The sequence below is a fragment of the Mastomys coucha genome, unplaced genomic scaffold (genome assembly GCF_008632895.1).
Source record: "Mastomys coucha isolate ucsf_1 unplaced genomic scaffold, UCSF_Mcou_1 pScaffold5, whole genome shotgun sequence".
Taxonomy (NCBI): domain Eukaryota; kingdom Metazoa; phylum Chordata; class Mammalia; order Rodentia; family Muridae; genus Mastomys; species Mastomys coucha.
Genome location: NW_022196911.1, coordinates 54963464 through 54989039, shown reverse-complemented (window position 1 = coordinate 54989039; position 25576 = coordinate 54963464). Strand labels below are relative to the sequence as shown.

The 25576-nt window shown below is 45.6% G+C and overlaps 3 protein-coding genes across 16 annotated transcripts in view; 2 read left to right on the top strand and 1 right to left on the bottom strand.

Moving 5' to 3' along the window:
* Positions 1 to 5212, top strand: part of Flcn (folliculin) — a 29949-nt gene extending 24737 nt beyond the window's left edge. Inside the window, exon 14 of the mRNA XM_031352553.1 lies at positions 5108 to 5212. The gene's annotated coding sequence lies outside the window, so the exon portion shown is untranslated. The remainder of the gene's footprint in view (positions 1 to 5107) is intronic.
* On the top strand, positions 2803 to 6635 carry Pld6 (phospholipase D family member 6). Of its 4 annotated transcripts, XM_031352557.1 has the most exons (3): positions 2803 to 3241; positions 3649 to 3724; positions 5108 to 5214. In XM_031352557.1, exons 1-2 carry the CDS (start codon positions 2815 to 2817, stop codon positions 3681 to 3683), a joined length of 462 nt encoding a protein of 153 aa, XP_031208417.1. In that variant the 5' UTR covers positions 2803 to 2814; the 3' UTR covers positions 3684 to 3724; positions 5108 to 5214. The 4 variants fall into 4 exon arrangements, with proteins under 4 accessions (XP_031208417.1, XP_031208414.1, XP_031208415.1 ...); XM_031352554.1 differs by lacking the exon at positions 3649 to 3724 and having other exon boundaries at positions 5108 to 6635; XM_031352555.1 differs by lacking the exon at positions 3649 to 3724 and having other exon boundaries at positions 2803 to 3237; positions 5108 to 5340.
* A 7757-nt stretch (positions 6636 to 14392) lies between these two features.
* The window catches only part of Mprip (myosin phosphatase Rho interacting protein), a 116067-nt gene continuing 104883 nt past the window's right edge, over positions 14393 to 25576 (bottom strand). For 4 of the 11 annotated variants that reach the window (XM_031352720.1, XM_031352724.1, XM_031352723.1 and 1 more), the window contains 6 exons: positions 24256 to 24415; positions 23112 to 23231; positions 21650 to 21736; positions 20843 to 21005; positions 19118 to 19203; positions 14393 to 15499 (listed from right to left, as the gene is read on the bottom strand). In XM_031352720.1, the coding sequence (XP_031208580.1) occupies positions 15428 to 15499; positions 19118 to 19203; positions 20843 to 21005; positions 21650 to 21736; positions 23112 to 23231; positions 24256 to 24415 (688 nt within the window). In that variant the 3' untranslated portion in view covers positions 14393 to 15427. Of the gene's footprint in view, positions 15500 to 18631; positions 18698 to 19117; positions 19204 to 20842; positions 21006 to 21649; positions 21737 to 23111; positions 23232 to 24255; positions 24416 to 25576 lie in introns of all 11 variants that reach the window. The other 7 variants (XM_031352727.1, XM_031352726.1, XM_031352725.1 and 4 more) reach the window with 3 other exon arrangements.

The window sequence follows — 25576 nt, the reverse complement described above, 5'->3', positions numbered from 1 at the left end:
TTAAGCCCAATTACTGAGTTATTGGTTACTGCTGAAGTAAGGGTCTCTACTGCACACTCAGGGCAAGTGCATCCTGCTGGCCCGTGGTTCATAGGATAGGCCTGTTGTTTGTCTCCCTCCTTTAGGAGCTTGCATGGTTCCTTCCAATACTGTGAAAGCTAGTCCTCAGGAGAAATCATTCAGTTTAGGTCTAGCTCAGGGGTCCCAGGACCCTGTTTCTGAAGTGTATAGTGCCTTCAGTAATCAGGGCTTACCTTCTGCCCTTGGAGGGTAACCAAGGGCAATGCCAATAGACTGCATATCTTACAAGTCTCACAGACAGCCTTGGCCAACAGCTTGAAATCTACTTTCATGCCTGGTAGGTTTTTTTTTTTTTTTAAGGTGATTTTTGGCTCTTAGAGGGAGCACCGTCAGCCCATATGACACAAATTTATTTAGTAAAACTATATATGTATATGTATGCACTGGCTCATTTAGTTTTTTTTTTATTACATTTTAGTTGTGTGTGTGTGTAGATGTAGATACCTGTGCACAACAGCACATGTGAAGGTTGGAGGGCAATCTGTGGGAGTCGGGTCTACCATGTGGGTCTTTGGGATCAGATGTCAGGAAGGTGGCAGGTACCTTCATCCACTGTGCCATCCATCCAGCTGTCCCCCTTGCTGGCTTCTTTATGGATCACTAGCTTGCTGTGTCTCCATGTGATTTCTCTCCTGCACAAGATCCTGCCATGATGCCATCTACCACCCGGTGTCACAGGCAGGAGCACTGGCACTGTGCTGTTTGAACCTTTAGATTCTGAAACTGTGAGCTAAGAATACTTTGGGTTTTTGTTTTGTTTTGATTTTTGGTTTTTCTTTTTTGTTTGTTTGTTTTTTTGAGACAGGGTTTCTCTGTATAGCCCTGGCTGTCCTGGAACTCACTCTGTAGACCAGACTGGCCTCAAACTCAGAAATCTGCCTGCCTCTGCCAACCAAGTGCTGGGATTAAAGGTGTGTGCCACCACCTCCCGGCAGAATACTTTGTTAAATGTCCACCTTGTGTTCATTAGTAAAAGAAAACAGACTAGTCCCCTGGTGTCATCCTGGTGGAGTGACCCAACCTCTTCCTCTGCAGACTGTCATTGTCATATACTTTACAATGCTACAGTTCAATCCAACTGTACATGGTATTGCAAGTAGTTTATAGAAATTAAGAGTGCACAAATATGCTATTATGAAATCTTTAAACATTTTTATATTTTGCCTGTGCTGTGTGTGTGAGTGTGTGTGTGAGTGTGTGTGTGTGTGTGTGTGTGAGACTACTTGCAGGAATGGGTTCTCCTCTTCTACTGTGTGGCGATTGAGGATTGAACTCAGGTGGTCCAACTTGGTGGTCGGTGCCTTAACCTTCTGAGCCATCTTATCAGGTCATACACATTTTTAACTGTCTGAATAACTTGCCATTTATAGATCCATGTCATCCAGTGGCTGTCACGGTCTTTCTATTGGTACAGAAGGTTTGTTATCAATAAATCATTTGGATTTGTAAAATTTTTTTCTTTTCTTTTCCTTTCTTTCTTTCTTCCTTTCTTTCTTTCTTTCTTTCTTTCTTTCTTTCTTTCTTTCTTTCTTTCTTTCTTTCTTTCTTTGTTGTTGTTGTTGTTGTTTTGTGACAGGGCTTCTTGTGTAGCCTGGCTGTCTTGGAACTCCCTCTGTAGACCAGGCTGGCCTCATACTTACAGAGGTCCACTTGCCTCTGCCTCCCGAGTGCTGGGATTAAACGTGTGCACTATTACTGCCTAGTTTTTCTTTTGGTTCTTTTCTTCTTTCTTTTTAGTTGTTGTACACTTACATTTTTGTAAAAATTTTGTGTACAAGTGTTTTGCCTGCGTGTATGCTCTGTCTGTGTAGCTCTTGGCTGGCCTGGAATTCACCATGTACACCAGGGTGGCCTTGAGCTCATAGGGATCCACTTGCTCTACTTTTTGAGGCAAGGTTCTTTGTGTAACCCTGTCTGTCCTGGAACTTACTCTGTAGACCAGGCTGGCCTTCTGAGTTCCGGAATTAAGGATATGTGTCACCATGCCTGGGTATTTATTCTTTTAAAATTTCATACATTCATCAGTGCCTGCTGCCAAACCTCATGAGCTGGTACCTATCCCCACAGTGGTGAATTCTCAGAATTTTGATCAGTTTTGGAACTCTGATTGTCTTCATCTGTTGAAAAAGAAGTTCTTTGATAGGGGGAGAGAGCTGCGCTTATCTGTGGATATAAATTTTTAGAAAGCAGAAATTATTTTGTCCTAGGAAACTAGCAGTAAATAGATTCTTCCCACAGGCCTATGACCACCCATTCCCAGGCGGTTGGCTATATTTATAAGTACCGTTCATAACTCCTTCCTGTAGACCATACAAATCCACAAACAACATGGTAATTGAAGAAAATCCCAAAGCCAATCCCATTAAACTCAGGAGAAAGCATCCCACTATCCCCATTTCTTTTCAATATGATGCTGAAACTCTAGAACAGTCAGCTAAGAGAAGAAAATTAAAGGGAAACACATAGGAAAAGAAGTCAAATGAGGGTACATGCCTTTAATCCCAGCAATCAAGGCAGAGGCAGGCAGATCTCTGAGTCCAAGGCCAGCCTGGTCTACCAATGAGCGGGTATTCCCCAAGCGCTCTTTGCCTGGCTTGTGTAGGGTGTGCAACCGGTAGTTTAGCTCTTGGCTGGGGGCGGGTCCCGCAAGGGGGCGTGGCACACCCGGGGTTGGGGGCAGGCCAGCACGTGTTGGGCACGCGCTTGCGCGTGCTGCTCCAACTGACCTTTGAGATGGCTGCCATGGGTCGCTCGAGTTGGCGGTTGGTGTTCGCGGCTGGTGCGGGTCTCGCGCTGGCCCTAGAGGCACTGCCGTGGCTGACGCGTTGGCTGCTGGCTGGGCGGCGGCCACGGCGCGAGGTGCTCTTCTTCCCCTCACAGGTGACCTGCACCGAGGCTTTACTGCAGGCCCCAGGGTTGCCTCCGGGGCCCTCGGGCTGCCCGTGCAGCCTCCCGCACAGCGAGAGTTCATTGAGCCGCCTGCTGCGCGCATTGTTAGCCGCCCGCTCCAGCCTGGAGCTCTGCCTCTTTGCCTTCTCCAGCCCTCAGCTGGGGCGAGCCGTGCAGCTGCTGCACCAGCGCGGGGTGCGCGTGCGGGTCATCACCGACTGCGACTACATGGCCCTCAACGGCTCTCAGATCGGCCTGCTGCGCAAGGCAGGTAAACCGCCGCACTCTGGCAGAGGGGCTGAGGACTTATTTGATGCCCCTGTTGACTTTGTCCAGAGCAGGGAGCATTTCGGGGAGAAAGTGGAGGCAGGCAGGCAAGCAGAGATGAGCAGGCCAAGGAGCCAAGGTTCATAGTCTGTTATATCCCACGTCTGCGCTCCCCATGAGAGTAAGGTATGTGGGAATTCCCACCGGTTTCTAGGCTCTGGCCTTGACCTTAGAGGCATGTTTAGACTCAGTTTCTGTGATTGTTCTAGGCTGAGATGGCTTGACAGAAGTAAAGGCCTGGAGGATAAAACTTAAGTCAGTTTGAACCCAGCCAACACTGAGAAACCCTTAGCTGCTGTGTGACCATAGCGGAGGCGGAGTGACAATGTTGATTAGTGAGTTTCCCACTAGGCTCTGTGATCGTTGGAAAGTGGACCCTACAGTGAGGTGAATACTTGCTTCTCAGCCACCAGCTCTGGGCCCACAGGTATGTCTGGCCAGCCTGCTGCTTAGCCCAGGCAACAGGTGTGATTCTCTATCCTCCCTAAGCAGGAACACAAACTTTTGACTGCTAGATTCCTCCTTTACGCAAGAGTCAGTGCCGCCGCTCCCCAGCCCGCCCCTGGCCTAATCATTGTGCCCACAGTGGCCGAAAGGTTTGGGGAGCCCTTGGGAAATGTCCAGGCTTTGTAGTGCTCTTAAGGCTTTTTTTTTTTTTTTTGCACACAGCCTGCCTTCCCACTTCCTGGGGATGATGTAGTTTTTGGAAACCAGGTCTGCTTCCAGATAGCTCAAAGGGAAGGAAGAGCACAGCACTGACCTGCTGTGAATTATCCACGTAGGCAGAGCAGAAGCACCCCACCAGTCTGACAGCTACCTCTCTGCCCCCTTAATGGCAGTCACAAAGTGATCTTCAGCCAGGTCATCATTTTGGTGTTGGGTAGGGTGAGTAGATATCAGGCATGGATGGTGTCACAGTATTTAGATTTTGGAGAGTCATAAAACCTTAGATTTGGAAAGAACCAATCTGCCATCAAAGATGGACCGTCTAAATGAAGTTCTGGCCGCAGCTGGCTGAGTTCCAGATTGTCCCGCCAAGTGCACCGTGTGCCAGTATTTGGTACAACCAGGTATTTGTGGGGAAACACATACATCAGAAGGGTCTGGAAGACTTCACAAAGATCATGTAGGAATCGAGTGGCTAGGATAGCTGCACAGAGGCATTGGGACTGCTGGAGAGGCATCGAAAGGTACAGCAAGCATGAAGTGCCCAAGTCAGGAACTAGCTGCTGAGGTCTAACAAAAAGCAAGAGGTCCTCTGGCCTAAAGTGAAGTGTAGTGTGGTGGGTGCTGTTGGCTTTGCTGTGACAACAGGAGATGGGTGGAATAGGACAGAGGCTGGAGGTCACTTACTAGCATGTGCAGGACTTGGGTTTCACCCCAGCATCCCTGCCAGACAACTTATCCCCAAAAGGACGAAGCCAAAATCAGAACTTTGGTGAGGACAGCAGGTTTGGATATGGCAGTTCTTTCCTTTCAGCTGGTGAGGCACCCTGGGACCCGGTGGTGATTCAAGTTAGCCAGCCAAAGCCAGTGTGCACTCCTTTCTTGTCTAGGCTTCTGTCCTTCAGCTTATCCATTCCAGTGAGTGAGTAACAAGAAAGGCAAGGATATGTCAAACACCTGACTCCTTCCCCTGCTGGTATGGGTTCCCCAAAGGTGACCTGGATGACAGACTTGGATTCTCTCTGTAATCTCAGTACCACCCTGGGACAGCCCCTGGGTGTCCTTGTCTCCAATACAGGACATCAGCAAGCTTGGGGAGAGCTGCACCAGGGTGGGTGAAATAAAGGCTGCCTTGGCTCCACAGGTATACAGGTACGGCATGACCAGGACCTGGGCTACATGCACCATAAGTTTGCTATCGTTGACAAGAAGGTGCTCATCACTGGCTCCCTCAATTGGACCACACAGGCCATCCAGAACAACCGTGAGAATGTTTTGATAATGGAGGACACCGAGTATGTGCGGCTGTTCCTGGAGGAGTTTGAGCGCATCTGGGAAGAATTTGACCCCACCAAGTACAGCTTTTTCCCCCAAAAGCATCGAGGGCACTGACCCTGCTTTGTCTTGCTCAGTCTTCCAGCTTGTTCTTGTGATGTTCCCTCCTGCTTTGCATGAGCCTTTTCTGGCTGGCTGTGGAGCAGCTGATACTCTTCCTGTTGCGTGCATCCCCACCAGAAGTTAGGAAGGAGGTGATGGTGTTGGACAGTGCTGTAAGCTATCCTAGTAGTTGCCTAGATAGGCAGCATCCTCTTCTGGGCCCAGTGGCTTCTGGGCATCACTAGACATGCCTTATTTTATATTGACCTTCAGCAACTGGCATTGTCTCCCTGCAGTGGTTAGTCACTGGTGAGCACTACCAGTTGGCCATGCCTGCAGCTGTGTCCAGGCTTGGCTTTTCCACGTCCCTCACGTTAAGAGCAATACTGTGGACTTAGAGTGACCTCGCCTCTAGCTCCTGTAGTGGACTCAGTGCATTTACTCATGGCTTTTTGCTCAGTAATGGATCAGAAGTTGATGACAAAGGGAATATTGGGGGTAAGCAGACTGCCCAGGCTGTTACAGGAGTCAGAGGAACAGCTTCTCATGTGCATCTGTGACATGAGCTGCAGTCTTGTCACTGTTCATGCTTGTGTGCACAAGCTCCACATGGCTCCCTCGTCTGAGTGGATGACGTGTCCGTCCTTTAGCTTAACAGCAGATAGTGCACAATGCATGTTTTCTTACTTTAAAAAATTTTTTTGGGGTTAGGGGAGGAGGTGGAGAGGGTCTCATGTGTAGCCCTGGCTGACCTAGAACTCACTATGTAGACCAGGCTGATTTCCGGTTCAGACATCTGCCTGGATTTGCCTCAAGCACTGGGATTAAAGGTGTACACCACCAGGCCCAGCTGTTTTCACACTTTTTAATGTTCCTTTTACTTAGTGTTAGACAAGTAAACTTGGTGTTGATTTTCCAAAAGATTTAATAGAAACTGCAAAGTATAATATGCTCAGAATTAGTTATGTTGGGTAAGTTCCTACCCTTTTGAAGCTTGTGGATTCTTTTTTTCTTTTTGGTTTCTTGAGACAGGGTTTCTCTGTGTAGCCCTAGCTGTCCTGGTAACTCACTTTGTAGACCAGGCTGGCCTCGAACTCAGAAATCCGCCTGCCTCTGCCTTTCAAGTGCTGGGATTAAAAGCGTGTGCCACCACCTTCCAGCGAGCTTGTGGATTCTTAAGTGTGTACTCTGGAAGGAATGTGTATGTGTGTGCATGTGTAAGATCACAAAATGTCCTTTGAGTGATCCTTAACTTCTGGCATATTTCAATAAATATTTTTGACCATGAACTGCAATATGTCTACCTTAGCCTACTGCATTCAAATATGGTTACTCTCAGTAGAGTAGCTTTGTTATCTATAGAAATGTGTGAAGACTTGTAAGTAAGCATTTTAAGCACCAGGGTTACAGTATGCACCATCACATCCACTTTTGTGAGGTAGGGCATAGTACATGTGGACATCCATCCCACTTGTATCAGCACCATTAAGATGATTTCCCCTAGCTGGGCAGTGGTGGTGCACACCTTTAATCCCAGCACTTAGAAGGCAGAGGCAGGCGGATTTCTGAGTTTGAGGCCAGCCTGGTCTACAGAGTGAGTTCCAGGACAGCCAGAGCTACACAGAGAAACCCTGTCTCAAAAAACCAAAAAAAAAAAAAAAAAAAAGATTTTCCCTAACAAATGGTATTAATACCTTTGTTGAAAATCAACTGACCATTAACTTTAATGGCTCTGTATTGTTTCACTGTGGTAATGCCAGTAGCTGTCTAGATGAGTTCTGTTTGAGAACTAGCAACATAAACCCTTTGTTTCTAACATATTCTTAGCCTCTTATATCCCTCTGTGAATCTTAAAATGAATGTATCAATTCATCAATCATCACTGGCAAAAGTTAAAAGGTATCTAGGGCTTTGCTAGGTATTATGTTGAATCTGTAGACCAAGTGGGGTCATGAATTTTCTCTTTCTTGGGCATATATATCTGGCTTTATCTTTAATTTCTCCATGCTTGTAGGTTTTTTGTTGTTTACTCAAAAATTTATTGGGCAGCTAAAGAGGTCTAAAGGCATGTAATCATTAAAGAGATGGGGCATGCACACTCATAAAAGCAGTAGCTATGTTCTCGGAATCACAAGAGTGAAAAAAAAAAAACACTTTATAGGAAGATACGAGATTGCTTCTAGCCTAAGTGGTATGGCTGTCCGGTCAGGAGAGGGGATTAGGATTGAAGTCAAAGCTGGAGTCTGGATTATCGATGGTGCCCCAGTGTAAGATGCATGTTTCCCCTTTCCTCTTTTCACATCTTTGGGCCTAATTTTCCAGTAGTGCCCATAGCTGTTCAATACTTTTATTCTATACTTATTTGCATTTTCTCTTAAAGTATTCTACAGAACTAAGTCTTTTTGGTATTTAAAAATTTTTTTTTGCTTTGCTTTCCCTTTCTGTCTTGAAGGAATTTTGACCTTTTAGTCTTGGTGTTGACACACTCAGACCAGTGTTTTCCATCTGGTCTGAGTTTTGTTCACTTGGCTGGAGTATCTCACAGCAGTGTTTGTAGTTTCGAGCATGATTTATTACTCATGTTACTGTAAGTGGAATTACTTAATTTGTTCCAGTCTTCAGGACTACTGTGTAGAAAAACAACCAAGCCTTGTATCCTACCTTGCTAAATTTAGTAGTGCTAACTGAATGAACAAGTGAAAAAAAAGAAGAGGAGGACATGCCTAAAGTATGGAGAAGGAGCAGGGCGGTGGTGGCGCACGCCTTTAATCCCAGCACTTGGGAGGCAGAGGCAAGGTGGATTTCTGGTTTGAGGCCAGCCTGGTTTACAGAGTGAGTTCTAGGACAACCAGGGCTACACAGAGAAACCATGTCTCGAAGAAAAAAAAAGTATGGAGGAGAACCAGGCCAAGAATGGCCTGTGAACTAAACAGGACCACTTCTCTCTCAGAGGAGAGAGAGCAAGAGAGCAGCTCTTGACCAAGACAGGTGCCAAACAATCCATGGAGCCAAAATGACTGAGTTATGTAGGGATCAGGCTTTAGGAGGCAAAGTCTGGAATCCAGCCCTGGAAAGGACAATTTTGGGGTAGGGGGTGGGGTGAGAAGAGCTGGGAGGAACCACAGGCACTGAGGAATGCTGGGAGAGCTGACCAGCCTCCACTTTGGTATGATAATGTGTTTGTCCTCAGTTTCTGAGGCCTAAGCTGACCACATTTAAAAGGAACAGTTTTATTTGTTCCTTTTCAGTAAGTACCTCTGCCTCTTTCTCACGGAACAACTTTAGTGATTCTTTTCTTTTCATAGTTTTTGATTTTTTTGAACAATTTTTTAAAAAGATTTATTTATTTATTATATGTAAATACACTGTAGTTGTCTTCAGATACCCCAGAAGAGAGCATTAGATCTTATTATGGATGTCAGCCACCATGTAGTTACTGGGATTTGAACTCAGGACCTTCGGAAGAGCAGTCAGCGCTCTTAACTGCTGAGCCATTTCTCCAGCCCCCTGAACAATTTTAACCATAAATGACTACTAATGTTTGGCTTGCCAACTAATTTTAAATTGCACTCACAACTTTCAAGAAATGTGCTAAAAACACTCTGACCCCTTCCTCTCTTGCAAACCCCAACATGTTTGCAGTGGTCTCTTCCCTCCCCAACCTTTCTCCTAAAAAAGAAAAGAAAATGTGCTAAAACTACAGATCATATCAAGTCAGTTCCCCAAAGCTTTTCTTTTTTGTGTACATTTGTTTATAATAGTTTTTAATGGACAAAAAGCTATTGAAAAGTCCCTAAACCTCTGCAATAACATACTAAAAGTATTTATTCTTTTGTCTTTTTATATCTGTTTTGCTGTTTTATAAACTACTTACATTGACTCCTAATTAGTAGAAACAATTTTTGTATTTCCAGTCAGAACCACATACTTTTATTATAAGGTTTGTGACAATATTGAAAAACCAAGTTATTATCTTACCTTTTGGGAGGCTATGGGGACAGACAGGGTTTTGTTGTGTAACCCAGGCTGGCCTCAAACTGAATCCTCTTACCTCAGCTCCTCGTGGGCTGGAATCACCAGGTTGGCAGCCATTATGTCTGGCCTAGTTTATTATTATAAACTTAGTGAACAAAAATGAAATAGAACCATCAAGGATATTCCACAATTAGAGAACACTGTTTTGTTAATTTGGGTTGTCTATTTTAGGTTATGATGCTTTGAAACAAAACAAAAAATGGGAATTATAATCACAAGTAAATCCATGAAGGACAGGCCAGATATAGTGGTGCACACTAGTATTCAATGAACTAAAAATGACGGGGCCAGTTTGAGCATTAACTTCAGGATTCATGTTGTAGAGGCATTGCCTGGCATGCTTGAGGCCCTGGGCTCTAGCTCCAGCACCACAAAATAAAAACACAAGAGACCTACAATGAAGACTTATAGTATCTTGATTAATGAAGGAATCTCCATCAGAATTTTTTGCTGTCCCCTGAAGTTTCTATACCAAGTCAAAAGCACCATAGACTTTAGACATGAAATATGGCTTTTGTGTGAAAATGTAAAATCTCTTTTAATGTGAAATCTAATGTAAATATCCTGAAAACAACTCAGAGGAACATTGTAAAGAGAGCAAGTTATATCCAGCCCATTCTAGTCTCTAGTACATTTACAACTCAGGACTTTAGGTTCTGCTCTTTGAATGGCAGAGTCAGCAGCCGTATGCATGCAGAGGGCAATGCAAAAATAGTTTATTATGATACAGTTCATGTAAAACCAAGCATTATTTACACAATAAAAATGGTTAGCTACAGCCAAGGACTCTAGCTGGTCACACAAAGGAATAAATATTTCTACAAATTAACATTTCAATTGTAGTGAACCTGACCACAAACTTTGTAGGAAATGCCTTACACTGAACCATAAAATCTTGGAATGAGGAGTTGGGGGACACTTTATCTGCAGGAAGCCATACCCTGTGCATATGCACAAGGCCTAAACTGGCTCTGAGAAGCTGTGCTGGAAGCCTCTCTGGCTCAGTGAGGCTCTATTTTCTTCTAAATGTAATTCTTAGTCTGGCAACTGGATTGGCTGTATTTTGTTCTGAGAAGTAACTAAATAGCAGGTGAGATGGTACAAGCTTGTTTCTGTCAGATGTAAGAGGCCCTGCCAGGCGCCCTGTTCACAAACAGGCACCCAATCCCCAGTCAAGCCGCAGTAATGGAAGGTCACCTAGAGTTCTGATTGTCAAGGAGCCACTGTGACCGGGGTTCTTAATACTATACATAGTAAACCCAACAGAAATCCACATCAGTTAATAACCACAGAACTGGTTTTGGGTCCTGGCAATAAAACCAAAGGTAAATCTCAAAATGATTAAAAAATCCACTTATATCAAAGTTTGTGATAGAAACAAAAATGTAACAGTGAATTAGTGTTCTTTTTTTTTTTTTTAAAGATTTATTATATGTAAGTACACTGTAGCTGTCTTCAGACACACCAGAAGAAGGTGTCAGATCTCATTACAGGTGGTTGTGAGCCACCATGTGGTTGCTGGGATTTGAACTCTGGACCTTTGGAAGAGCAGCCAGTGCTCTTAACCCACTGAGCCATCTCACCAGCCCGAATTTAGTGTTCTTTACAATCTATTCCTTGCTAAAAAAATTAGATGTGTGGTTTGACTAACTAATAAAGGAGAGATGAGCCAATGGCATGTCAACTGTGGCAAGCTGGAGTGGGCTGTGTTGGCTAGGATTCTTAAGAATGGTACCTCTTTATGGCAAATGCCAGCCATGGAGTCCTGCCCCACAATGGAAGCTGCTCTGAAGGTGGAGAGGCCCTGAAGTACTTCAGTTTTGGACTGTCTCATTTTTAACTCTGTACTGATGGGCTAGCTCCTTACAGGTACAGAAATACAGCCATGGAGCTACCTGGAGTCTCATGCTATATACAGTCAAGTAGCTAAAGCTATGGCTGCTCTGCACACAAGTCTAGCCCCACAGTTGTCAGAGCTAGGCACCTGGATCCAAAGCAGCCTATGCTCCCAGCCAGTTCCCCTAACAAAAACACCCCGAGAAGCCTGAGGCCAGGATGCCAAAAGTCCCTCCTATTATGGTTTTCCTTGAGTGGCTCCATGCAAGTCTCACAAAATACTTTGAACAAGAATCAGAGCTTGTTCTGAGTGTGAGTAGGGATATCTTCAGAGTCTGTTAAGTAACCAAAACTTTAAAAGTCTTTTTTGTTGTTTTATTTTTAGACAGTGTTTTTACTGTGTAACCCTGGTTCTTTTAGAACTCTCTGTGTAGACCAGGTTGGTCTTGAACTTAGCCTGCTTCTACCTTGCAAGTGTTAATTAAATGTGTGAGCTACCATGCCTAGCTAACTAACAGTCTATTTGAGAGTGGTTTGCACAGAATGCTGCCTTTACATACCTTCAAAAGGGGTATCTAAAGATATTCTTAAAACTCACACAAACTTTGCACACAAAAAAACCAAAACACCCTGCACTGTGTCTTAGAAATACTTAACATCACTTGCTCTGATATACAGGAAAGGCTGAGCAAATGAAGTGCAGGCCATAGGCTATCCTGTGATATGCTGGGAGCTCCTATGAGAAAGGCCGTGTGAGTCCCTACACTGATAGTCTCTAAGTAGCGTACTAGATGATGTCATCTTTACAGCATAGCAAGAACAGCTAACCTTCCTGCACTGCAGGTGCAGGACAGTCAGCCGAGAGGTAATTACTGTCTCTGCTGGGGTTTAGGTGTTTACTGTGCATCTGGGGACTGTTTATACCTGTAGCTGCCAGCAGACTTTGGTGTACAGCTCATACTGGGTACTTGCATGGAGTATGGCATGAGTGGGAAGGCTGCATAGGGCTTCTGGGTGCTTATCCAGCCTGTCTTTGAGAACCAGGGCTTAGTTGGAGTCAGGAGAAAGACCACTTTGGTGTGTGGGACAGGCCTGCAGGAATTTAAGCTGGTGCCCAGGTTCACCCCAAACTGCAAGCCGTGTGCTATCTAGCTACTTCCCTCAGCACCAGTGAGGTGTCAGCAGTGTGGAGGAATGTGCTTTCTCTGCAGCTCCAGGGTAGGAAGAAGTCAGTGCACCATCTCCCACTGCAGAGAAGTTAACAGTAGTACACACTCCTTCCAAACATCTTTCACACTCATGTTTGTTTCCTAGTCAAATCTCTCAAGCTCCCTTTGGACAAATGTTCTTCCAAAGACCACAAGTGTGCTCTCTGTAGTTGAACCCCAAATATATATCTCCATCCTTCCCTGTAGCCCACCTGTATTTTGAGACAGTCTTGCTATGTAGTCCAGACTGACCTGGTACTTTGCAGCCTCAAGTGGTAGGAATACAGACATAAACTACTACACCCAGTTCAGTGTTCTGCTGGGTCCAGTGGAGGTCACTCAGTGAGTCCACACATCCCAGCATTCTTCCTGCTGGGATTTCCTATTTCATAGTTCTCTGCCCTCCTATTATGGTCTTGGCATTGTGGCCACAACCATACTGGAAAAGGTGCAGTCAGTAGCCCTGTGTGACAAATGTGCTCTTTGCTCTGGTGCTAGGCACCACACGTGCAAGATGTAATTTAAGCATATGTTTACACTCACTGTCAAATGAAGTCAGGTATGGTCCCTGTAATGGCAGTTTGCTTATAGATGCTGGCAGACCACAAACGTGTATTTATAGGAAAATAAAATTCTGCCCCTGCCATGAAGTGGGGAAGGAAAGCATGCCACTGACTGACTGGATTGGGAGCAGCCTGTGGCTTCTTGATCTAAACTAACTATCCTCAGCCAAGTATCCTCTTCTACGTAAGCCTGAACCAGCTTCACTTTCACATGCGATACCTCTTCTCTGAACACACTAGCTTCAGCTTCTTTCCAGGGAATTTACAGAGAAGCCTGTAGAGAGGTCAGGCAAAGATGAACCTGGCTCAGGGACTGAGGGTCAGGCAAAGGTGAACCTGGCTCAGGGACTGAGGGAAGGGAATGGATAGAGGACATGTGGCAATCCAAAGTAAACTACTGCAGTAGGCCTGCATGGCTATCAGGGACTCAGGAAGACCAGCTTCTTGTTTGATTCACTTTTGCCAGAGGCCAGAAGTCACCATCAAGAAACTCAAGATGCTCCCTGATCCATATGGTACTGTTCAGACTGTCTTGGTCAGTGGGAGATGATCCAGGAATTTCTGTCCTGTACCAGTTGAGCATTTGGCCAACACACCAGATACCCACACATGAAACCCCTGGAGCAGTGTGTGCTGTATCACAGCAAAAATGAGCCTGCAGTAGAAGCCTTGAGTGACAGATAAGATAGGTGCAGCGTGCCTATCTCTCAGCCCTTGCCTCTGACACCCAGGTACTTGTATTTTTAGCAAAGTTCATATCCTAGGTTTCTGAGGCGAAGAGCAAAAGATGAAATGTTCTTTTGAATGGGAGGCTTGGAATCTTTGGCTGGCTCTTTGTAGCATCCCAGGAAGCACAAGGCGGGAAGATAACTGCAATGGGGCCAGAGGGTCCCAAGGACAGCAGATGGCTGCAAAGAAACCATATGAGAGAGAACAGGAGTCCTCAACACAGAACTACAGCTCCTGAAGGCCAGCCCACTCTGAGCTCAAAGCTCAGTTTCAAAAGCAGCTCATTTTAACAGATCTGACTTGCTCATAATGCTGAAAACATAAATGGTCACTGAGCATGTGCCAGAGTGGAACTTAAAAACGTGTAAAAAGGGGAGGCCCAGGGCTTGTCTGCTGGTCAGTGGCACGCACACTTTGGTGGTATGTCACAAATCCGTTATCTTGAAGTTTCAACCTACCAGTCTAGTAGGCTAACTAGACATTGTAGATGTCCTTGATTATTAACTCATGTAGAACCATTAGGGGACTCATGGAGTTGAATTTGTACACTCAGAGACCATCTGATCCACCTAACACTAACAAGCCAGATCCCACATCTAGTTGTGAGGCCACTGACTCTCCCATCTGACATGGGGACTCTTGTGTGCTGCATCTTATGAGTGTTTTCTTATGAGAATAGAGATAAATTTTTTATTTTTTAAAGGTAATGCTTTAGAATGCTTTGGGTAGTTAGGTCCTGTTCAGCTAGCTAGAAACACAAAATTAGCATAGGCTCCCTGTTAATGGCTCCATGAGAAGCAGACAATTCAAGGGACCCTTCCAGAGCCCAGACAAATCAGGGTCCTGAGCACACGCTGTTTTCACCAGTCCTGAGAGTCTTATCTTCACACACGGGTTTCCCCAAGCAGTATGACAGCTTCTTTTCAGATTAAAATAATCCGTCTAGATGACCTTGAGAAGGATCCATCACACTTGACAAATCTGAAACTTCAGGCTGCAAGTCACTCTTCCTGGCCACCAGAAGACCAGGATTAGCACAGCAAGGGAGGCACGAGCGGAGGAAGGAATGAGAGGGGTCGGGGCTTTTGTGCAAGATTTAATAAAAAACCAAAATAGGAATGGTTGTTTTCAACATTTTCCAGGTTGTGAAAGATTTGCCAGGATTATCTGGGTATGGTTCTAAGCTGCATTAGTGGGCCAAATACAAAATGCTGTCCTCCCACATCAAAAGGAAGTGGGCCAGGCTGGACACTCTCCTAGGCCCTTCAGAAATCAGGCCAGCCTAGAACATTTGGTGGCTCTGCTCTGACCATCAAGGGTGGTGCTCCGCTGTGTGCAGCAGAGCAGAGCCACTGGCAGGTCCCCACAAGTGCACTCTGAGGCAGGGCTAGCTTATTAACAGGCTGCTGTGCCTTAATACTGACAGTGAGTGTGCTGGGAGGACAAGGGGGCTGCTCAGGTATCAGTGAGGAAATCTCCCCACTCTACTGCTTGCGCGTGACTAATCTGAGAATACCATGGGAAAAAGCTGTGATAAAGACAACAGAAAGTTGGAATTAACAGGAAGGGAATGGAGCAAACACCCCACAGCAGTCTCTCATGCATCCATACCCACAGTTAATGACAGCAACAATGAGAAAGCACAGATGCAGATGAAAGCCACACTTGGCTTGTGCTGCCACCAGCTGGGAAGGATGGTCAGTGGAATGGATGCAGCTAATCTTTCTTCAAGTCCCTGGATTCAAAGAGCTTCAAGCGCTCCTGCACCGTCAGGCCTTCCTTCAGACTCTGGTGGAAACAGAGGAGGAAGAAGCAGTTAGGTGTTGGTGCAGCAGTAGCAGTGGGCTTCAGTAGCAGGTGCAAGTGAGGGATCCTGAGATTAGTGGGCATGCGAGGGCAGAAGGCCCTAAGAAAATCCCTTGAGAAGTAGTGTTACTGGAATTTGCTTTCTCCTGTAGAAATATACTTGGGTGAGAAAGGGTGAAAATAATAAAGAGAAACAAGACCATGTGTCATAGCTCAACTCTAGTTTAGGGCTGGTTCTTAAGACAAAACCATGAAAACACTTGGGTGGAGAACTGGAAACCTTAGTATCTATCATTCTTCCTATATATGGACTGTGCATGGCTCATTCCTTTGTCTTCATGAACTTATTGGCTTAAGACAAGGGGCATCTCTGACAGACCACCAGATATAGCTATCAACACATTATATATATACTGGGACTCAACTCCTATGTTCTTGGTATTTCTTAAGGTAAAGGATATTTTACTAACTGGGGAACAGAATTTTACCACATCTCCCTTAAATATCTTTCCTCTTCCTCAAATCTTTCATTTCTGGAAGAAAAAAGGAACCCCAGTTCTTAAAGAACTGGCAATCAATGTACTTTTAGGATGCCCATTGACTGTTGTTGTCAATCCACTTTGGTGTCAGGCTCAGCTTCACCATAAATGCAGGTTGTACTAGGAAAGGGGCAGTCAGTATGCTTCTAGAGATTGAGGCCCAGCTTCCTGTCTGCAGGGTATGAAGAAGGAACTGGGCTGTGGTTGGTGTCCTTACCACCAGATTCCCCATAATAACTTTTGTTTTTTGAGTTAGGTTCTCATATAGCTGAGGCTGTGCTTGAATGAGTACACATTGTCTTCTTTACTAACAGATTAAGTGTGTGAATACTGACACCCACTCCTGCTTCAAGGTATCTTTGAAGTCTCACCTCCTCTTGAGTTCAGGTAGTTCCATGTCAGCCAGACTCCCAAAAGATGTTACATAGGTCTTTTGGCTTACCACTCAGCAACTGGCCAAACCAAAGTCTCCCCAGGGGAATGGGGGTATTGGCATTGCCATAAATGTTGTTTTAGCTGAAGACTTATCATCAGGCATCCCGAGACTCCTTTGGACAGAATGTGCTCTAGGACTGGGTTCCATGTGCCAGAGGAAAATCCTCATGTGACAAGAGCAGGTTCTGAATGGCCACAGTGGCCCTACATGGCAACTGATGCCCAGAGGAGGTGTGAGCCTACTCATTATACTCACTACCATTCTCAGAACAGAGCACTGGAGACCCACTGTCCCCTACATGCTGAGAAGTGTCATTTCTCTGAGGTTTCCGGCCTCAGGTGCAGCCAGTTACCTCCAGGGCTCAGCATTCCACACCCATCTCATGACAACACTGAGGAGAATCCTCTTTCCTTTGGATCTCAAAAGAGGACATGCTGCTGCTATGCAAGCTGACCAAGTCAGGAGATGAAACAGCGTGTGAGGGAGGTCCCAATCGTGACACAGCACAGGTTTCAGCCTCTCTCTTAACAGGGCTTCTGGAAAGCTCCAAATGCACAAAGGCAGCACATGTGCACTGCCATCTTGGCCCCACTGTGTGCATGTGTGTGCCGAGGTTAGATACAAAGCACAATGGAACTGGGTCCCCATGCAAATCCTGACAAATCATGTAAGAAACAGCTCTAGCTCTCTGCCCTCCTGCTTCTTGAGGGTCAGGTACCCTCTGGAAACCAATGGCCTTTCACACCTGCTGAGCACAGCAGCCTTCAATGGCTCTCAAGGCTGTCTTTGTCACGGGGATCTAGCTAGAACAGAGGCTCCTTGCTCCTAGCATTACCACCACTTAGTCCCTTGTTACTAAGCCCTGTGTTCGGTATCCCCAAAAGTTCACATTGTAGGTGGCACACCCCACTACATATCTTCCTCATGGACATCCTTGGATGTCCTTTTTTGTTTTTTCTTTTTTCTTTTGGTTTTTTTCAAGACAGGGTTTCTCTGTGTAGCCCTGACTGTCCTGGAACTCACTCTGTAGACCAGGCTGGCCTTGAACTCAGAAATCCGGCTGTTTCTGCCTCCCAAGTGCTGGAATTAAAGGCGGGTGCCACCACTGCCCGGCTTAGATGTCCTTTCTTATTCTGATCCAAAAGCCCCACTTGTTCATAGTGACCACTGTGCTTTCTGAGGGCTTCTGGGCAAGAGCTGAGTTTAACCTTAGGTTGGAGAAAGTATTCTCCAATATGCTTAAATCACATTTGCATACAAGTTAGCTCAGAACTAGAGAACAAAACAGACTAGTTAAAAAAGCCAATGTTCAAATCCTTGGGTTTTTTCAACACTCTTCCCTAAGGCAATGTTGCCCGCCCCCACTCCCGCCCAGCTCAAGCTGATTGCCCTTGCTGGCTTCTGTCTTCCTGGAAGGTTGGGGGCTCATGTAAAGTAGGAACTGGCATGCCTGGGCACTTCTTGCCAGTGGGAACAACCAGGCCAGAGTCCTGGAGCTGTTATCACTGCATAAAGAAAGTCAACACATATACCTGGGCCACAGCATTCCTGGCACTGACCTCAACATGGCCAAACTCCACTACCTTCTATGGGAGAGACAGACTTTTGCATTGCATAAAAAACAAAAGCAGGTCATGTTCAGCCCTGTGTGTACGGTTGCCAGGCCCTTAGGGACAAAATAATTTCTCAGACTACCCATGCAGTATTGATCAGTTCCACACAAAACAGCACAACTGGGGGTCCTATCTGCAGGGGTCTCCCGGAAACAGCCTTGTTACCAACTGGATGGATGAGGCCTTTCATGAGAGCAAAATGCTTGCCAGACTCAGTGGGTATCTGCTATCTCCCTGCAGTTTGTTTCCAAGAGAGGAGATAGGAGATCAGTGTCGTGCAAGGCACCCAGTATGCATGCTGGCTTGTGCCCACCCGTCAAGCTGAGGAGGCCCTGGGCAGGCTCAGCTCTGTGAAGAGGTTAGAGTGCCAACTTCCAGGACAGTTACTGAGATCTCATGTAGACTGTGTGTGTGTTTGCTGGAGAAGGATGAATGAAGATAATTACACAGAGGTGTGCTATGGAGGTGTGAGCAGTGCATGCATAGCCGTCTGTGAGGGCAGTGGGCAGAGTGAGAAGTGGTTTACCTACACGACAGGGGACTTGGAAGCGGGCGCGACTCAGTTATCCCATGAGACCTGCTCAATTACGGACTGTCAGAGGAAAGAGCAAAAATAAGACACACACACAATCAGTTCTAAATGCAGCATGCTGGCCAGGCCCTCTCCGCCCATCCCCCTAGACACACCCATCTGAGAGCACACTGGGGATCATTGACTTCATTTCTCCAAAGTTGGCAGGGATGCGCAGAGAACAGACATACAGTGGAGACAAGAGGTCAGATTTACCCCACCTTCTGTGAGGCTCAAGATTCATGTGAGACACAAATCTCCTCATGTCTTGCTTCTTGAAGCCCTGGCCCCAAGATGGTTCTGATGACATGGAACATGGACCTTGAAGCCATTAGAATCATCCAAACATTGTGACTACACGGCTGGGCTAGTGCCTGCACTGGCTTGATCTCTCCAGCATCATCTAGCCCCACCTCATCTATAAGCTGGACCTCAACTCACCTTGGACCTGATGTTTCTGAGTTGCCGGGTAACACAGGATCTGTCTTTCTTCAGGAAGTCAGGATTGCTTTTAGATTTCATTATGTCTGAAGGAACAAAAAGACTCACTAACTTTGCTTTCTACCGAACCATACATTTCCTAAATCCAATAAACAAGCAAGCATCAGAGCACTGGGTTGCCAAAGGAGGTTAAGTCACAACTCCTGAATCACACAATACTGTTAACAAAGGACAGGATCTCCTACTCTGGAATTAGACCTTGACTTCTGGGCATACCAACTGGCCTCATTATCTCTAGAGCTTATTTCTGACATAGGATTGGTATCAAACAGAATCAGACCAAATTCTTTTTATGATCCACCCCATCAAGAAAACAGTTCTTATAATGTCTTAAATACAGATGACAAAGATGTGCATTGGGTCATACCACAAAGTATGTCAAGGGTATGGGGCTTTGATTCTTGTTTACTAAAATCTCACAAAATTCGCTTTACATCAACATAAAAACACCTCCATATCTTCCTAAGGACAGCACACTGTGCAGCTTCCAACAGTCAGTTTGTACTGTTGTGGACTGCTGTGTGGACTGTTGAGTGGACTGCTGTGTGGACTGTTGAGTGGACTGCTGTGTGGACTGCTGTGTGGACTGTTGAGTGGACTGCTGTGTGGACTGTTGAGTGGACTGTTGAGTGGACTGCTGTGTGGAGTGGACTTCTGTGTGGACTGTTGAGTGGACTGTTGTGTGGACTGCTGTCCATGCATGATGCTTATAGCACTCTGCAATGCGTGGTGCTTGTCAACAGATGCAGTACCCTATGCATACTCTTTGGAGGTTAGTTAGCATGGCAGGACAAAAGCACACATGCTTCTCCATTCTAACTCTGCTTCCCTCTAATGCCTCAGCTTCTTGGTTTCCTACCCAGTGACCATGGTGATCATCCTTTTACAGTGAGCTAGATTTTAAATTGTGCTATTGTCAGCAGCCTTCCAGAAAAGTGGGTGTCTGTATTCCATAAGCAACAGAGGACTATTCCAGCAGGCATGTTTGAATGTTGTCCTGGATACTGCTCCTGAACTTGCTGAAGGAATGTTGAATTACAGGGGCCTTAAGGGGATTTGGACAGATTTTCAGTTTGTGGGGCTTTTAAAGAAAGGGTCATGATGAAGGTAAAATGAAATCATCAATTACCAGAAAGTATCCGTGGCTCTGCAGCCTCTCTCCCAGCTATTCTGCACAGTGCCTGGACACTTCATGAATTACTTTTTTTTTTTTTTAAAGATTTATTTTGTGTATATGAGTACACTGTCGCTGTCTTCAGACACACCAGAAGAGGACACTGGATCCCCATTACAAATGGTTGTGTGCCACCATGTGGTTGCTGGGAATTAAGAGCAGTCAGTGCTCTTAACCACTAAGCCACCTCTCCAGTCTGTGCCTGGATTTTTTCAGCCAGCAGGCTGTAGGTTCCATCTGTTCTGCTTGCCTGTGGCCCTCAAAGATTTTATGGCAAAACTTTTAGATCAAGGTACTAGCAAGAACTCCCCCTACCTGCTTAAGTTTTTCAGAAAACAGACTGACCCCTTGTTTCTATGGAAGAAGCTCTGTGTAAAGGAGCTGCAGGATATGGAAGAAGCAGTTCAAAGAGATTTGGGATAGCTCAAGACATTTTTCGGGTTTGATTCAAGTGCTAAAACATCTTCATGAGGAGCACCCAGATTGCTCACCATATCCTGACACAGTAGTGCCTTCAGGAGATTTCTCGCCCAATGCCTCTGTAGCTGCTTTCAGCTGCTCCTTCAGCCTGCTGATGTCGCAGTCAGCCTTGGCCTTCGCAATGCTGAGCTCTGTGTATATGTCTTTGTACTTGTCACTAGCATATTTCTTATCCTGGAGAGTAAAGGGACAAGTGAGTGGCAGCTGTAGACAGGGCGTCAGACTCATTCGGAACTCTGGTCTTGGGGACAATGTACAGGGAGAACTAACTGTGGCTTGGAAATGGCCCTGTACCCTCCCTCCCTCTCTGAGGCAAAGACTTAAACACTAAAGAAAACATGCAGTGAGCAGATGACCACAGGGGGCAAACTTATGCAGCCTGCTATGGTTCTTCTGACTGCCCAACAATCCCTTGTGGAAGTCAGCCAGGGAGAGCTCTAGGTTTTAGATTTGCTAAGTGACCTGATCATACCAAGGATTACATCATTACTTTCTGACTCCAGGAATCCCTTTGAGATAGGTCCAACTAGACCAGCCTGAATGGCAGACCAAGCCTCACTTCACCCACATAGCATTCTGTGTGTTACTGTACCTATCCAAATGCATGGAAACTCAGGAACCACCACCGCCTGACTAGGCCAGGGAAGCTTCCTTGCTCACTTCTGAGGCATATGCTCAGAGGCTGGTGTTTTAAGGGAACCCGACTTTAGAACTGAAATCTTGTAGAGTGTCCTGTCATGCAAAAATGAGCCCAGCAGGACCAGGCCAGACCTCTCAGCTTTCACCCCTTTGTTCTACCTCCAAACATTGGTCCTTACCCGCAGGGCTGTCTGGAGTTCATCCTTGAGGGAGCTGATCTCTTGTTTCAGGTATTGAATTTCTGACTCTTTGACCCGCAACAAGACCTATAAGAAGAGGGAAAATGAGGACTGACCAGGAACCAGGTATTCTGTAGTCTACATTACAGAGAATGGCTGGCAGATAGTTGCTTCATACATTGGGGAGAAGAGAGCCAACCCTTACTGACACTCAACAGAACACGTGACTTAAATACTGCTCAGTGTTTCTACAGAAATGGAAAGGGGAAAATACTGTTAGCCTTGCTAGTCCCGAGAACTTGGGGCCAGAGGCACGAGGCATTGAGTTCCCACTGACTTGCTTGCTCCCTGAGATGTAGCTGTCAAGGGCTAGACACATTGTTCCTACAGGAACTTCTGCCAACCCTACCCAGTTTTTCCTGCTCACTTGTCAATATGGTACAGTCCGAGTCATCTATAAAAGGAAAATCTTAACCTAATTGGGGTCTTCTTGAGGATGCCCTATACTGGTGGTTCTCAACCTTCCTAATGCTGCAACCCTTTAATACAGTTCTTCATGTTGTGATGACCCCCAACTATAAAATTATTTTGTTGCTACTTCATAACTATAATTTTGCTACTTTTATGAGCTATAATATAAATATCTAGTAGGCAGGATATCTGATGTGTGCCCCAAGAGGGGTCTCAACCATATGTTGAGAACCACAACCCTATACACATTAGAGTCTTTCCTTTCTTTCTTCCTCTTTCAACAGTGTTCCCCCCCCCCCCCCGAGACAGGGTTTCTCTGTGTAGCCCTGGCTGTCCTGGAACTGTAGTCCAGGCAGGCCTTGAACTCAGAAATCCACCCGCCTCTGCCTCCCAAATGCTGGGACTAAAGGCGTGCGCCACCACTGCCCGGCTCAACAGTGTTTTTGTTTTTTCCTTTTTTTTCTAGACTGCTCTGGAATCTTCTTGCTTCAGCTTCCTAAGTAGTTGAGATTACAGGTATATGCCACTGCAGAATGAGCTGTTCTGATTGAAAACAAACATCCTGGACTCTTGAGAAGTTAAGCCATGATATAATCTGAGGACAGAATGATTCCCTGTAGACCTGAAATAGGGCACTTTATGAGACCAATTTTGTGGGCAGGGAAGGGGGATGGTGGGGCTGAAGGTCCTCATGGCACCTAGAGGGGATCCTGCTCCTGCCTGTGGACCTTAGCATACCTGTCAGCTAATTGGTATCCCCAATGACTTTAGGCCTTTCCATAGCTCATACGTTAGCTTGAAGCTTTCTTTTTTGTGGCTGTTGCAGAGCTAGAGACGAGACCAGAGTTTTGCACGTTAAGCAGGAGTTCTATTATTGAACTATACCCTTCTGACCTTTTCTTAAAATCTGGTCCTTCCATGACTCTAAGATAAAGAGCTCGTGTGTGACTCAGGAGCTCCAGAATAAGCAGTGCCTTGCTTCTTACAGTACCTCTAACTCATAGGCATCCTTGCCCTGTGTGAGAGGCAACCCAGTGGACTCTCCGCCACCATCTCCAGTCAGTAGTGTCCGCAACCGTGTGATCTCAGCAGCCAGGCGGTTATTCAGTTCCTGGGGGACAACAGCACAAAACAACAATGACTACCCCCACACACAGTTGCTTAAGACACTAGAGGAGGTCATTTCTCACCAGTAGTGTACAGAGGTCTAAGAATGGAGCCCCCAAGCCTAGTGCATATTCAGTGCTATGTTTAAGATAGACATTTAAGGCTACATAAAAGTTGTTCATATGGGCTGTGAGGCTATGTGAGGACTCATAACCTGTCAGAAATTGGTTCCAGGACCTCTATTAGGCACCAAATTCTGTGGATGTTCAAGTCCCATTACAAATGGCACACAATATCTGCATACACCCTCCCATATACAGTAGATTATCTCTAGATTATGTCTAATACCCAGTATCATCCACATAATTCTCAAGTACTTGGTTGTAATGTAGTATTTAGGGAGTAGTGATAAGAAAATAGTAGATGCCCAGTATAAACTAGTTTTTTCCCTTCCAGAACACTTTCTAGGTATGATCAGTTGAATTTAGAACTGATTCAGAACTCATAACAGCAAAAGGCCAATTATATCTCTAGAGCTAAGATTCCATGGACCTTAAAATTAAAATTGTTCTGCTGTGGACAGTGTTATCTTTTTCCATTTGAGCTCCTGAAGACTATTCTACTTCTGTCCCTCCAATTTCTCAGGCCTTCCTTCTGACTGGTAAGTGGTCTTCTTTAAGTCACTGCAGTGGTTCAGTTGACTCCCAAGTAGTTAGACCCACGGGGCAGTGTGGTTTGAGAAGCCAAGGAGCTCGAGGCAGGCAAAAATAGGGTGTTGATAGAAGAGCTTATATTGAACTCAGTATCATAACCCACTCATCTGGGATTCTAGTGAACTCAGAATTTAGTGCTCCTTAGAAAATTGGAGTTCACTAAGAGCATGACTTATAGAAACAAATGTGAGAGAGTAAGCTTATCCACTGGAAGACAGATTTCAGAGAAGTCACCAGATTCTTAAGTCTCAGGAAGGGCAGACATGGTAGTACCATGGCTCTATGAAGGTGGGGCTTAGTTTCTTTTGGCCTTACCTGGTTGTGGGCATTGAGCTCCTGGTTTTCACGCTGGCATTGCCGCAGGGCCTGGCGCTCAGCCTCCAGTGCCTGGGCTAGGTGTGCATTCTCCAGGCACTTCTGGGAGTACTGCTCTGAAAGGACCTCCAGCTCCCGCTGCACTGACTGCAGCTCCTCCCTGCAGAGAGGGAATGTTCAGCCCTGTCCCCACTGTAGGACCAGGACAGCTAGACATTGATAGTACAATGTCTCCCCACACAATGCCAGGGACACTTTGCAGAAATGTCTCAGTCTTTGCTGGGCTATTCACAGCTGGCATACTGGTGATACAACTGGGAGGTAGAACCAGTGTGACAGCACAGTTGTGTTTCTGAGAGGTCATAGGTGGATAGCACCCACTTAGGCAGTGTATCATTTCAAAGCACAGGCACTCGGCACAACAGGAAACCAGTCCTGGAGGTACTGTTCTCAGCACCCCATATCCAGTAGAGTTGAGAAGGACCTTCTAGATGAGCCTCCAGTTGAGGAAGCATGACCACTGGACTTCTTGAGTTGTTGCTTTCAGCCCCAGAACATTCCAGAGACCCCAGCAAAGTCTAAACAATAGATACTTCTGGCACTAACCCAAGTTCTCCAGCAGTGTGACTCCTACTGAGGAAAATTCACAAGGTGTTTCCATGCTGCACTTGGTAATATCTGTGTAGTCTGTTGATGAGAATTCTAGAACTCTGTGGCCACTTTCAACACAAACTGCTATGATATACCAGGCATAACACCAGCTAGACCCTGGCTCCTTTTAAGGTGCTGATATATGGTAGCAATGGTTCAAACAAATTGGGGGATGGTGTCTGCAGTCAACCCTAACTAGTGCAAAGTACTCTGTTTTGTTTTAGAATAGGGTCTCCATATATAGCCCAGGCTGGCTTCAGATTTGTGGCAATCTTCCAGCCTCAGGCTATTAAGTGTTGGGATTACAAATATTATTATGCCTAGCTTAAGTTATGATTTTTTGTTTTTTTGTTTTGTTTGTTTGTTTGTTTTGTTTTTTGTTTTTTTGTTTTTCGAGACAGGGTTTCTCTGTGTAGCCCTGGCTATCCTGGAACTCACTCTGTAGACCAGGCTGGCCTCGAACTCAGAAATCCACCTGCCTCTGCCTCCCAAGTGCTGGGATTAAAGGCATGCGCCACCACCACCCGGCTTAAGTTATGATTTTAAAATGTCATTTGTTACATTTGTTTCTCGTGACCTTAGAGCTCAGTCTTAATTTTTAAAAAAAATTTTTAAATTTATTTATTTATTATTATATATAAGTATACTGTAGCTGTCTTCAGATGCACCA